The sequence below is a fragment of the Heterodontus francisci genome, chromosome 27 (genome assembly GCF_036365525.1).
Source record: "Heterodontus francisci isolate sHetFra1 chromosome 27, sHetFra1.hap1, whole genome shotgun sequence".
NCBI classification, from domain to species: Eukaryota; Metazoa; Chordata; class Chondrichthyes; order Heterodontiformes; family Heterodontidae; genus Heterodontus; species Heterodontus francisci.
Window position 1 is genome coordinate 52,607,309 of NC_090397.1, and position 14,289 is coordinate 52,621,597.

The 14,289-nt window shown below is 50.0% G+C and overlaps 1 protein-coding gene across 15 annotated transcripts in view; it reads left to right on the plus strand.

Annotated features, from left to right (window-relative positions):
- The window catches only part of shank3a (SH3 and multiple ankyrin repeat domains 3a), a 1,286,992-nt gene that overhangs the window by 271,196 nt on the left and 1,001,507 nt on the right, over positions 1-14,289 (plus strand). For all 15 annotated transcript variants that reach the window (XR_010977672.1, XR_010977671.1, XR_010977670.1 and 12 more), the window contains one exon: positions 11,463-11,666. Coding sequence is in view for 12 of the 15 variants with exons in the window: in XM_068059355.1 (XP_067915456.1) it covers positions 11,463-11,666 (204 nt within the window). In the remaining 3 variants the exon portion in view is untranslated. The remainder of the gene's footprint in view (positions 1-11,462; positions 11,667-14,289) is intronic.

Sequence of the window (14,289 nt, forward strand, 5' to 3'; positions counted from 1 at the left end):
AGTTTTATCTCCTTACGCCCCCACCTCAATTAATTTTACGCTCGGCATGACGTTGAGCTCTTCTTCCGTCACCTCCGCCTCCGGACTCACTTCTTTGACCAGGAGTCCTCCCCCCGGTCAGCAGACCCATTCACCTGCCTCCAGTATTCTCCCTCTACCTGGACCCCTCCCTCTGGCCTCTGACCTGCTCTTGATCTTTTCATTGAAAACTGTCGGCGAGACATTGGTCATATCCCAATTTCTCTGCCCCCCTCACTCACTCTAACCTGTCCCCCTCTGAATTTGCTGCACTCCGTACTCTCAGGTCTAACCCCGACATTGTCATCAAACCTGCAGACAAGGGTGATGCTGTTGTTGTATGACGTACCGACCTCTATCTTGTAGAGGCTGAGCGCCAACTCTCAGAGACTTCTTCCTACTTCCCCCTGGACCATAACCCCACCACCGAACATCAAGCAACTGTCCACAGGACTGTCACTGATCTCATTTCCTCTGGAGATCTTCCCTCTACAGCTTCCAACCTCATAGTCCCGCAACCCCGCTGGTTCAGTCTCTTCCCATCTACGTCCGTGACTCTTCTGACGCCCTATGTCATTTTGACAATTTTCAGTTTCCTGGCCCCAACCGCCTCCTCTTCACTATGGATGTGCAATCTCTCTACACCTCCATCCCCCACCAGGACGGTCTGAGGGCTCTTGCTTCTTCCTTGAGCAGAGGCCCAACCAGTCCCCATCCACCACCACCCTCCTCTGCCTGGCTGAACTTGTTCTCACATTGAACAACTTCTCCTTCAACTCCACTCACTTCCTTAAAGTAAAAGGCATTGCTATGGGTACCTGCATGGGCCCTAGTTATGCCTATCTTTTTGTGGGATATGCCGAACATTCCTTGTTCCAGTCCTACTCAGGCCCCCTCCCCCAACTCTTTTTCCGGTACATTGATGACTGTATCGGTGCAGTTTCCTGCTCCCGCCCCGAACTGGAAAACTTTATCAACTTTACTTCCAATTTCCACCCTTCTCTCACCTTTACATGGTCCATCTCCGACACTTCCCCTCCCTTCCTCGACTTCTCTGTCTCCATCTCTGGGGATAGGCTGTCTACTAATATTTATTATAAGCCCACCGACTCCCACAGATCAAAAAGGGGAGCTCTGCATGGAGGCAGAGGGCATGGCTGAGGTATGAAATGAATACTTTGCATCTGTCTTTACCAAGGAAGAAGATGCTAACAAAATCATAGTGAAAGAGGAAGTAGTTGAGATACTGGATGGGCTAAAATTGATAAAGAGGAAGTATTAAGAAGGCTAGTTGTTCTTAAAGTTGATAAATCGCCAGGACCGGATGGGAAGTAAGGCTGGAAATTACGGAGGTACTGGCCATAATCTTCCAATCCTCCTTAGATATGGGGGTGGTGCTAGAGGACTGGAGAATTATAAATATTACACCCTTGTTCGAAGAAGAGTGTAAGGCTAAACCCAGCAACTATAGGCCTGTCAGTTTAACCTCGATGGTGGGAAAGATTTTAGAGATAATAATCCTGGACAAAATTAACAATCATTTGGACAAGGGTGGATTAATTAAGGAAATCCAGCATGTGTTTGTTAAAGGATTTGTTAAAATCGTATTGAACTAACTTGATTGAATTTTTTGATGAGGTAACGGAGAGGGTTGATAAGGGTAATGCGGTTGATGTGGTGTATATGGATTTTCAAAAGATGTTTGATAAAGTGCCACACAATAGGCTTGCCTGCAAAGTTGAAGCCCCTTGGAATAAAAGGGAATATGGAAGCATGGATATGAAGTTGGCTCAGTGACAGAAAACAGACAGTAGTGGTGAATGGTTGTTTTTCAGATTGGAGGAAGCTATACAGTGAATTCCTCAGGCAACGGGACAAGGACCACCGCTTTTCTTGATATGTATTAATGACCTAGATTTGGGTGTACAGGGCACAATTACAAAATTTGCAGGTAACGCAAAACTTGGAAGGATAACGAACAGTAAGGCATATTTTAATAGACAGGCTGATGGAATGGGCGGACATGTGGTAGATGAAATTTAATGCAGAGTAGTATGAAATAATACATTTTGGTAGGAAGGACAAGGAAAGCCAATATAAAAGGTACAATTCTAAAAGGGGTGCAGGAACAGAGAGACGTGGGGATATAAGTGCACATGATATGAGGGTCCTTGAGAGGGTGCAGAGTAGGTTTACCAGAATGGTTCTGGTGATGGGGGATTTTAGTTTCAAGGTTAGATCAGGAAAGCTGGGGTTGTTCTCCCTGGAGCAAAGACGATTGAGGGGAGATCGAATAGAGGTGCGCAAGAATATGACAGGTTTAGATAAGTTAGACAAGGAAAAACTATTCTCATTAACTGATGGTACAAGGACCAGGGGACACAGATTGAAGATTTTGGACAAGAGATTCTGGGGGTATGTGTGGAAGAAGTTCTTCATGCAGCGAATGGTAATGATCTGGAACTCGCTGCCCACGAGGCTGGTGGAAGCAGAGACAATGAATTCAAAAGGAAATTAGGAAATTGGATGGGCAGTTGAAGTAAATAAACCTGCAAGGCTATGGGGTGGGGGGAGTGGAACTGACTGGATTGCTCCACAGAGAGCTGGCATGGACTCGATGGGCTGAATGGCCTGCTTCTATGCCGTAAGTGACTCTGACTCTAAATCATTGAAAGTGACAGGGCAGGTTGAGAAAGTAGTAAAAAAGGCATAAGGGATCCTGGGGTTTATAAATAAAGGCATAGAGTACAAAAGGAAGGAAGTTATGATGAACCTGTATAAAACTGGTTTGGCCTCAACTGGAGTATTGTGTTCAATTCTGGGCACCACACTTTAGGAAGGATGTGAAGGCTTTAGAGAGGCTATAGAAAAAATTTACGAGAATAGTTCCAGGGATGAGAGTTATGTGAATAGATTGGAGAAGCTGGGCCTGTTCTCCTTAGAGAAGAGAAGGATGAGAGGCGATTTGATAGAATAGTTCAAAATCATGAGGCGTCTAGAGAGAGTGGACAGGGAGAAACACAAACAAGAAATTCTGGAAATACTCAGCAGGTCTGGCAGCATCTGTGGAGAGAGAAGCAGAGTTAACGTTTCGGGTCAGTGACCCTTCATCAGAACTGGCAGATATTGGAAGTGTAAAAGGTTTTATCCTGAGTGGTGTGAAACAGGGCTGTGTTCTCGCACCCACACTTTTTGGGATTTTCTTCTCCCTGCTGCTTTCACATGTGTTCAAATCCTCTGAAGAAGGAATTTTCCTCCACACAAGATCAGGGGGCAGGTTGTTCAACCTTGCCCGTCTAAGAGCGAAGTCCAAAGTACGGAAAGTCCTCATCAGAGAACTCCTCTTTGCTGACGATGCTGCTTTAACATCTCACACTGAAGAATGCCTGCAGAGTCTCATCGACAGGTTTGCGTCTGCCTACAATGAATTTGGCCTAACCATCAGCCTCAAGAAAACGAACATCATGGGGCAGGATGTCAGAAATGCTCCATCCATCAATATTGGCGACCACGCTCTGGAAGTGGTTCAAGAGTTCACCTACCTAGGCTCAACTATCACCAGTAACCTGTCTCTAGATGCAGAAATCAACAAGCGCATGGGTAAGGCTTCCACTGCTATGTTCAGACTGGCCAAGAGAGTGTGGGAAAATGGCGCACTGACACGGAACACAAAAGTCCGAGTGTATCAGGCCTGTGTCCTCAGTACCTTGCTCTACGGCAGCGAGGCCTGGACAACGTATGCCAGCCAAGAGCGACGTCTCAATTCATTCCATCTTCGCTGCCTTCGGAGAATACTTGGCATCAGGTGGCAGGACTATATCTCCAACACAGAAGTCCTTGAAGCGGCCAACATTCCCAGCTTATACACACTACTGAGTCAGCGGCGCTTGAGATGGCTTGGCCATGTGAGCCGCATGGAAGATGGCAGGATCCCCAAAGACACATTGTACAGCGAGCTCGCCACTGGTATCAGACCCACCGGCCGTCCATGTCTCCGTTATAAAGACGTCTGCAAACGCGACATGAAATCGTGTGACATTGATCACAAGTCGTGGGAGTCAGTTGCCAGCATTCGCCAGAGCTGGCGGGCAGCCATAAAGACAGGGCTAAATTGTGGCGAGTCGAAGAGACTTAGTAGTTGGCAGGAAAAAAGACAGAGGCGCAAGGGGAGAGCCAACTGTCCAACAGCCCCAACAAACAAATTTCTCTGCAGCACCTGTGGAAGAGCCTGTTACTCCAGAATTGGCCTTTATAGCCACTCCAGGCGCTGCTTCACAAACCACTGACCACCTCCAGGCGCGTATCCATTGTCTCTCGAGATAAGGAGGCCCAAAAGAAAGAAAGAAAAAAAAAAGAAAAAGTTTTAAGCAAGTAAAGTGGGGGTGGGACAAGAGATAACAAAAGAGGTATTGATAGAACAAGGTCACAGAGAATAACTGACCAGAAGGTCCTGGAGTAAAGGCAAACAATATGTTAATGGTGTGCTGAAAGATAAAGCATTAGTACAGAGAGGGTGTTAATGGATAGAAAACTGAGCAGCCTGGCCCCAAGCACAAACATGAAAAAAAAGTGGGTAGACACAGTAGAAACAAACTAAAATAAAATAAATGCATTAAAAAAAAGAAAAAATAACTAAAAATAAAAATAACAAAGGGGACCCGTCATGCTCTGAAATTATTGAACTCAATGTTCAGCCAGGCAAGGCTGTAGCATGCCTAATCGGTAAATGAGGTGCTTTTCCTCGAGCTTGCGTTGATGTTCACTGGAACACTGTAGCAATCCCAAGACAGAGATGTGAGCATGAGAGCAGGAGGGAGTGTTGAAATGGCCAGCAACCGGAAGCTCAAGGTCATGCTTTCGGACTGAGCGGAGGTGTACCGCAAAGCGGTCACCCAGTCTGCGTTTGATCTTCCCAATGTAGAGGAGACCACAATGTGAGCAGCGAATGCTTTTAGTGGACAGGTAGAAACTGTTTCCATTGGTAGAAAGGTCGAGAACCAGAGGATGCCGAGTTAAGGTGATCGGCAAAAGGTCCAACGGTGGCATGAGAAAAACCTTAGCGTCTTGAATGCACTACCTCAGAATGTGGTGAAGGCTGATGCAATCATGACTTTCAGAAGGGAATTGGAATAACACCCAAAGAGAGAAAAGTTGCAGGGCAACAGGAAAAGTCAGGGGAGTGGCAGAGATCCAGCATGGACACAACAGCCTCCTTCTGCGCTGTAACCATTCTATGACTCTGTATTCTGGTGAATCTTTGTATTTATAATACACACAGTGCTGTATCTTTGTCTTTATAATATATTGCACTATGCTGTATTTCTGTATTTTGAAAGACTGAGTAGAATGGGCCTATACTCTCTGGAGTCCAGAATAATGAGAGGTGATCTTGTTGAAAATATACAAGATTCTAAGAATGCTTGACCGGCTGTAGAGCAGGGTTGTCCAACCTTTTCACGTGGAGGGCTATATTACAATTTTTGTCTTACATAGGGGGCCGGTGAGACAATTCCAGAAAGATAAAGGCATTAAAAATTTATCTTACTATTAATCAAAACAACAACAAATATACATTTTTGTGAAGAAGCTTTAAATGAGAAGACTAATTTATTGACTTACGTTCTCTTTGCTATGTTGGACACTGATTTAGTGAGAAACCTGTCATTTTTTTGCATGCACAAGTAGTCAGTGTTTTCCTGCACACTTCTTGCGGAGTATTCAGGATAGATGTCATTCTGTCAGGAATGATCTTGCACGCTCTCTGTCCCCTCTCTGTCTGTCCCCTCTCTGTCTGTCCCCTCTCTGTCTGTCCCCTCTCTGTCTGTCCCCTCTCTCTGTGTCCCCTCTCTCTGTGTCCCCTCTCTCTGTGTGCCCTCTCTGTCTGTCCCCTCTATCTGTGTCCCTCTCTCTCTCCTCCCCTCTCTCTCTGCCCTCCTCTCTCTCTGCCCTCCTCTCTCTCTGCCCTCCTCTCTCTCTGCCCTCCTCTCTCTCTGCCCCCCTCTCTCTCTGCCCCCCTCTCTCTCTGCCCCCCCTCTCTCTCTGCCCCCACTCTCTCTCTGCCCCCACTCTCTCTCTGCCCCCACTCTCTCTCTGCCCCCACTCTCTCTCTGCCCCCACTCTCTCTCTGCCCCCACTCTCTCTCTGTCCCCACTCTCTCTCTGTCCCCACTCTCTCTCTGTCCCCACTCTCTCTCTGTCCCCACTCTCTCTCTGTCCCCACTCTCTCTCTGCCCCCACTCTCTCTCTGCTCCCACTCTCTCTCTGCCCCCACTCTCACTCTGCCCCCACTCTCTCTCTTTGCCCCCCTCCATCTCTGCCCCCCCTCCATCTCTGCCCCCCCTCCATCTCTGCCCCCCCTCCATTGCCCCCCCCTCCATCTCTGCCCCCCCTCCATCTCTGCCCCCCCTCCATCTCTGCCCCCCCCTCCATCTCTGCCCCCCCTCCATCTCTGCCCCCCCTCCATCTCTGCCCCCCCTCCATCTCTGCCCCCCCCTCCATCTCTGCCCCCCCTCCATCTCTGCCCCCCCTCCATCTCTGCCCCCCCTCCATCTCTGCCCCCCCTCCATCTGCCCCCCCTCCATCTCTGCCCCCCTCTCTCTCTGCCCCCCTCTCTCTCTGCCCCCCCTCTCTCTCTGCCCCCCCTCTCTCTCTGCCCCCCCTCTCTCTCTGCCCCCCCCCTCTCTCTCTGCCCCCCCTCTCTCTCTCTGCCCCCCCTCTCTCTCTCTGCCCCCCCTCTCTCTCTGCCCCCCTCTCTCTCTGCCCCCCCTCTCTCTCTGCCCCCCCTCTCTCTCTGCCCCCCCTCTCTCTCTGCCCCCCCTCTCTCTCTGCCCCCCCTCTCTCTCTGCCCCCCCTCTCTCTGCCCCCCCCCTCTCTCTGCCCCCCCCTCTCTCTGCCCCCCCTCTTTCTCTGCCCCCCTCTCTCTCTGCCCCCCTCTCTCTCTGCCCCCCTCTCTCTCTGCCCCCCTCTCTCTCTGCCCCCTCTCTCTCTGCCCCCCTCTCTCTCTGCCCCCCTCTCTCTCTGCCCCCCTCTCTCTCTGCCCCACTCTCTCTCTGCCCCACTCTCTCTCTGCCCCACTCTCTCTCTGCCCCACTCTCTGCCCCACTCTCTCTCTGCCCCCACTCTCTCTGCCCCCACTCTCTCTCTGCCCCCACTCCATCTCTGCCCCCCCCTCCATCTCTGCCCCCCCCTCCATCTCTGCCCCCCCCTCCATCTCTGCCCCCCCTCCATCTCTGCCCCCCCTTCATCTCTGCCCCCCCCTCCATTGCCCCCCCTCCATTGCCCCCCCTACATCTCTGCCCCCCCTCTCTCTCTGCCCCCCTCTCTCTCTGCCCCCCTCTCTCTGCCCCCCTCTCTCTGCCCTCCCTCTCTCTGCCCTCCCTCTCTCTGCCCCCCTCTCTCTCTGCCCCCCTCTCTCTCTGCCCCCCCTCTCTCTCTGCCCCCCCTCTCTGCCCCCCCTCTCTCTCTGCCCCCCTCTCTCTCTGCCCCCCCCTCTCTCTGCCCCCCCTCTTTCTCTGCCCCCCTCTTTCTCTGCCCCCCTCTCTCTCTGCCCCCCTCTCTCTCTGCCCCCCTCTCTCTCTGCCCCACTCTCTCTCTGCCCCACTCTCTCTCTGCCCCACTCTCTCTCTGCCCCCACTCTCTCTCTGCCCCCACTCTCTCTCTGTCCCCACTCTCTCTCTGCCCCCACTCCATCTCTGCCCCCCCCTCCATCTCTGCCCCCCCCTCCATCTCTGCCCCCCCTCCATCTCTGCCCCCCCCTCCATCTCTGCCCCCCCCTTCATCTCTGCCCCCCCCTCCATTGCCCCCCCTCCATTGCCCCCCCTACATCTCTGCCCCCCTCTCTCTCTGCCCCCCTCTCTCTCTGCCCCTCTCTCTCTGCCCCCCTCTCTCTGCCCCCCCTCTCTCTGCCCCCCCTCTCTCTGCCCCCCTCTCTCTCTGCCCCCCCTCTCTCTGCCCCCCCTCTCTCTGCCCCCTTCTCTCTCTGCCCCCCTCTCTCTCTGCCCCCCTCTCTCTCTGCCCCCCTCTCTCTCTGCCCCCCCTCCATCTCTGCCCCCCCTCCATCTCTGCCCCCCCTCCATCTCTGTCCCCCCTCCATCTCTGTCCCCCCCTCCATCTCTGCCCTCCCCTCCATCTCTTCCCCCCCCCTCTCTCTGCCCCCCTCTCGCTCTGTCCCCCCACCCCCGCTCTGTCCCCCCGCCTCGCTCTGTCCCCCCCTCTCTCTCTGCCCCCACACTCTCTCTCTCTCTCTCTCTCTCTCTCTCTCTCTTTCTCTCCCCCTTCATACCAGAAATGTTGGGGAACACAGGGCTTCGTGAGAGAGAGGAATTGAAGAAAATCAGTATTAGTAGAGAAATGGTGTTGGGGAAATTGATGGGATTCAAGGTCAATAAATCTCCAGGGCCTGGTGAAATGCATCCCAGAGTACTTAAGGAAGTGAGCGTAGAAATAGTGGATGCATTGGTGGTCATCTTCCAAGATTCTGTAGACTCTGGACCAGTTCCTAGAGATTGGAGGGTAGCTCATGTAACCCCACTATTTAAAAAGGGAGGGAGAGAGAAAGCAGGAAATTACAGACCAGTCAGCCTGACATCGGTAGTGGGGAAAATTCTAGAGTCCATTATCAAAGATTTTATAGCAGAGCACTTTGAGAACAGTGGTAGAATTTGGCAGAGTCAGCATGGATTTACGAAAGGGAAATCATGCTTGACAAATCTACTCGAATTCTTCGAGGATGTAACTAGTAGAGTTGCTGAGGGGGAGCCAGTGAGTGTGTTTTATTTGGACTTTCAGAAGGCTTTTGACGAAGTCCCACATAAGAGATTAGCGTGTAAAATTAAAGCACATGGGATTGGGGGTAGTGTATTGCGATGGATAGAAAATTGGTTGGCAGACAGGAAACAAAGAGTAGGGATAAATGGGTCTCTTTCCGAAAGGGTGAGTTGTGAGGAAGATGAAGAGAGGCTTCAGGGTGATTTGGACAAGTTGAGTGAGTGGGTTAATGCATGGCAGATGCAGTATAATGTGGATAAATGTGAGGTTATCCACTTTGGTAGTAAAAACAGGAAGGCAGATTATTATCTGAACTGAGAAAGGGGAATATGCAGTGAGACCTGGATGTTCTTGTACACCAGTCGCTGAAGATAAGCATGCAGGTGCAACAGGTGGTAAAAACGGCAAATGGTATGTTGGCCTTGATAGCGAGAAGATTCGAGTACAGGAGCAGGGATGTCTTGCTGCAATTATACAGGGCCTTGGTGAGGCCACACCTGGAATATTGTGTGCAGTTTTGGCCTCCTTATCTGAGGAAGGATGTTCTTGCTATAGAGGGAGTGCAGCGAAGGTTTACCAGACTGATTCCTGGGTTGGCAGGACTGACGTATGAGGAGAGACTGAGTCGGTTGAGATTATATTCGCTGGAGTTCAGAAGAGTGAGGGGGGATCTCATAGAAACCTATAAAATCCTAACAGAACTTGACAGGGTAGATGCAGGAAGGATGTTCCCGATGGTCGGAAAGTCCCGAACCAGGGGTCGTAGTCTAAGGTTATGGGGTAAACCTTTCAGGACTGAGATGAGGAGAAATTTCTTCACCCAGCGAGTGGTGAGCCTGTGAAATTTGCTACCACAGAAAGCAGTTGAGGCCAAAACATTGTATGTTTTCAAGAAGGAGTTAGATACAGCTCTTGGTTCTAAAGGGATCAAAAGGCATGGGGAGAAAGCGGGAACAGGTTACTGAATTGGATGATCAGCCATGATCATAATGAATGGCGGAGCACGCTCGAAGGGCCGAATGGCCTACTCCTGCTCCTAATTTCTATGTTTCTATGCTTCCTCTCTCTCTGTCCCCCTCTCTCTCTCTCTCTCTGTGTTCCCCTCTCCCTCTCTCTGTTCCCCTCTCTTTCTCTCTCTCTGTCCCCCTCTATCTCTCCGTCCCTATCTCTCTGATCCACTCTCTCTCTCTCTCTCTCTCGCTATCCCCCCTCTCTCTTTCTCCCTCTGTCTTTTCCCCCTTTCTCTCTCTCTGTCCTCCCTCCCTCTCTATCTCTCTCTCTTCCTGTTTTCCCTCTCTCTGTCCCCCCTCTCTCTGTCCCCCTTTCTCTCTCTCTCTGTCCCCGTTTCTCTCTCTCTCTCTGTCTCCCTTTCTCTCTCTCTCTTTTCCCCCCCACCCCCAACAGTTGCAGAGAGCAGGAACCCTCAGTGGATGGTTGATCAGTTTTTTTTAAAATTGGAAGTCAGTTTCGCAGCTAACAGTTGCTGACAGCGAGAACACCTTTTTCCCGTCTTCGGGCAGATTCAGGGTTTTCCACCAGCTTTTCACAAAAAGTTGGAACTGTGGGGATAACCCCGAATCTGTCCAAAGTTGGGAAACAGTTGTTCCCGATGTCTGACCTGTCAGCTGTGAAACTGACGTCCGATTTTTTTAAAAGCCAGTCTGCAAGAAGGCAATGGGAAATTTCTCATCTCCAGTAACGGACCCCTGTTAAGGATGAGGAATGGCCCAGGTACAGTTACATCCGTGGGCCGGATAGAAACCTTTGGTGGGCTGGATCCTGGCTGACTGGCTGTTTGTTGGACAATCCTGCTGTACAGTCTAGATCTGGGCACATAGTCTCAGGATGAGGTCGGCCATAAAGGGACTGAGATGAGGAGAAATTTCTTCACGCAGGGGGATGTGAACCTTTGAAACTCTGTACTCCAGAGAGCTATAGATGCTCAATCATTGAGTATATTCAAGGTTGAGATCGATATTTTTGAAGGGGATCAGAGATATAGGGATCGGGCTGAAAAGTAGAATTAAGGTCATAGATCAACCATTATCGTATGGCCTACTTCTGCTGCTATTTTTTATGTTATTTAAAATATACACGTTACTGTATCCCAGCATGTGAAATTGAAATTACAAGGCATCTTTGAAGTCTACTGTAGAGAGAACTAAGTCCATGCACATCCAGAATCCAATTTGCTAATAATGTTGTTGTTGTGAGCAAACAGATTTAAATTATTTCTGATAGTTGATTTTACATTCAGTGAATTTGCAAGGGAGCATGGGCTGATGCCGCTATGGTAAAGGCACTGATTTGTGTGTTACTGAGTCATGCACAACAGGTAGCCCAAGGCTGCAATTTTGGCCTGTGATAAGTTCAATAATAAGTGTGCATTATGTATGTGCGTGCACACTTGTGTGTCTATATGTGTAGTGAGGAATGCAATGAGTTCAGCTATCCTACCCCCAACATAGACTAGCCTGCCCAAAGTCACTGTCTAAAGTCAGGAGGAATCATGAGCTGCCAAAGAGCAGCTTGCTCACATGGCATGGAGTTCTTATTTCTGGAACGGGGGGAAAGGGGATGGTGCGGGTGAGGACAAAATTGAGAGAGTGTAATGTTGCGTAGAGAAAACTGACAAGAAGTGAGCTGCTCCATTAATTCTTTGCACCTTCTGTTTTACAGAAATGTATGAGGTTCAACCTTGATGCTCCCGTGTGGGTGTCTAAGCAAAGGATTCTGTGCACTCTCAACCAAACACTGAAGGATGTACTAAACTATGGGCTCTTTCAACCAGCGTACAATGGGAGGGTGGGGAAGTTTCTGGATGAGGAACGTCTGCTCCGAGAATACCCGACGCCCCCTGACAGCCCCATACCATACCTAGAGGTATTTGGTTTCATTTGTGTCTGCGTACTTGTGGAACTGTTTTTTGTTTCTCACATCACTCATTTAGAAAAGAAAGAAAAAATTGCATTTATATGGTGCCTTTCATGACCATAGAATGTCCCAAAGCACTTACAGCCAGTAAAGTACTTTGGAAGTGTAGTCACTGTTGTAATGTAGGAAATTCGGCAACCAATTTATACACAGTGAACTCCTACAAGCAGCAGTAAGGTACATGACCAGATGACTTATTTAATGTTGTTTGTTGAGGGATAAATATTGACAAGGACAGCAGGGAGATCACCCCACTCTCCTTCCAATAGTACCATGAGATCTTTTACGTCCGCCTGAGAGGGAAGGTGGGTCCTTGGTTTAACATCTCTTTCGAAAGAAGACACATTCAGCAGTGCAGCACTGGAGTGTCAGATTAGATCATGTGCTCAAGTCTCTGGAGTGGGCTCAAACCCATGACCACCTGATTCAGAGGTTAGAGTGCTTGAGCAAAGGCTGACCAAGAAGCTTGCAGGTGAAGGGATCCTCTTCCCATGCTGGTATGTGTTAAGCAGGACCTGCTTTTTCATGCTGTGGGAGCCTGTGAGATGTTTGTGGAGCGAGAGTGGGTGGCACTCATTGGGAGGCAGAGGCAACCATTTATTCCGAATGCTTAATGTGGGGCTGTGCCAAGCCTAATGTGTATTGTTTCTGGGTTCAATGCAGGGTGTGCCCTTCCTCCCATTCTCCCATTTTCCACCTACTGGTGCGCATATATGGTATCTAAAATACATGCAGTTTTACAGCATAGAAGAAGGCCATCGCATCTGTGCTTACAACAACTTGCAGTTATACAGTGCCTTTAACATAATTAAACCACCCAAGGCGCTTCACAGGAGTGTAATCAAGCAAAATTTTGCACCTCGTCATCTAGGTTTTAGGGAGTTGCTTTGAGGAGAAAAGAGAGGCAGTATGTTTACGGAGGGAATATCAGAGCTTAGAGCCTTGACAACTGAAGACACAGCCATCAATGGTGGAGCAATTAAAATCATGGATGTTCAAGAGGCCAGAAATAGAGGAACACAGGTGTCTTGGAATGTTGTAGGGTTGCAGATATTACAGAGATAGTGAGGGGTGAGGCCATGGAGGGATTAAGAACAAGGATGAGAATTGTAACGTTACGGTGTTGCCAAACTGAGATCTAATTTAGGTCAGCGAGCACAGGGGTGATTGGTGAGCGGGACTTGGTATGAGTTAGGAAATGGGAAGCAGAGTTTTAGATGAGCTCATGCTTACATAGGGTGGAAGAGACAATGTACACCAGGACTGCATTGGGAATAGCCAAGTCTAGAAGTAAAAAAGATACGGGTGAGGGTTTCATCGACAAATGAGCTGAGGTGGGGGATGGTGGGAGGGGTGGTTGACAGTCGGGCGATGATATGGATGTGCTAATAGGCAGTCTTAGTGATGGCGCAGACATGTGGTCAGAAGTTCATCTGAGTCAAATATAACACCAATGTTCTGAACGGTCTGGTTCAGCCTCAGACAATAAGCCTTACTCCTCTGATCTTTTCCCATATCCCTTCCAGATAGCCACGTTAGAATTCAAACTTTCTCCCTTCTCTCATCCTCACTCCATCCCAACCCCTTTCCATGAGCCTTTCAGCTCCACCCAATCCATCCTCCAAGCACTCCTTCTTTCAACTCTCCTTCCTCTCCATTCCACAACCACGTTCCCCTCCTTTCCACCATCCTCCTCCCAGTCTCTCCCTTTGCCTCACTTTACAAAGTTGAAAGGCCAGTATCCGACATGGACTCCTTCAAAGAGAGGATACATCTATCCCCCTCTGTCTAAACTGGATTTGAACTCGGGTCCCAAGGCGTGTAAGCAAGGCGTGAATTTGTCCAGTCCTTTGGAGACAGGCTGGGAGGCAGGAGGAGTGGTAAATTGCAGCAAAAGGTGTCGGGAGGGAAGCCTGCCGTGTTCCCGCGCCCACAGTATATTATCAAATGGCAGGAACAGTAGCGGCTCAGCTGCTCTCTAACTGGAGGTGGATGGCTAAATAAGGTAATTAATTGGCCTATTGTTGGCCATTTTACGATCCTGCTGGGATTTTATGAGCCTAGGAAAGGCCCCCCCCTCTGCTTGAAGACTCCACCAGCTGCTTCGAGGGGGGTCTCCCAGTGGCTTCCTCGGGTGGAGGGGGGAGCCTTCCTTTCCAAAGGCTCCATGCCCCAAGAGGAGACCCGCTGGCGGCAATGGCCGTCCCGATGCCACCTCTCGAGGGTTCACCACTCTGATTGCCAGGGCCTGCCTGACTGGTCCCGGCACATAAAAAAAAATTCCATTTACCTGGAAAAGCGCATCAATATGGAATAGCCCTCTCCTTCACTTGCAGCCTCAGCAGTGGCCACCTCTATTGGTGGCACTGCCAAGGCTGCAGAGCTGCTGGCCCTCTAGGACAGTGGTCCTGATGGTGGCCAGTTAAGATGCCGCTGCTGGTAAAGTCACTGCCGCAGTCCCGTCATTCGCCCCTGTGGGCTCAGGAACCACATTTGGTCCCAGCAGCAGGATCCAGGGCATGCTGGTAAAATTCTGGCCCTCATGTCTGTTCACTGTTCCACCCAATCCCCT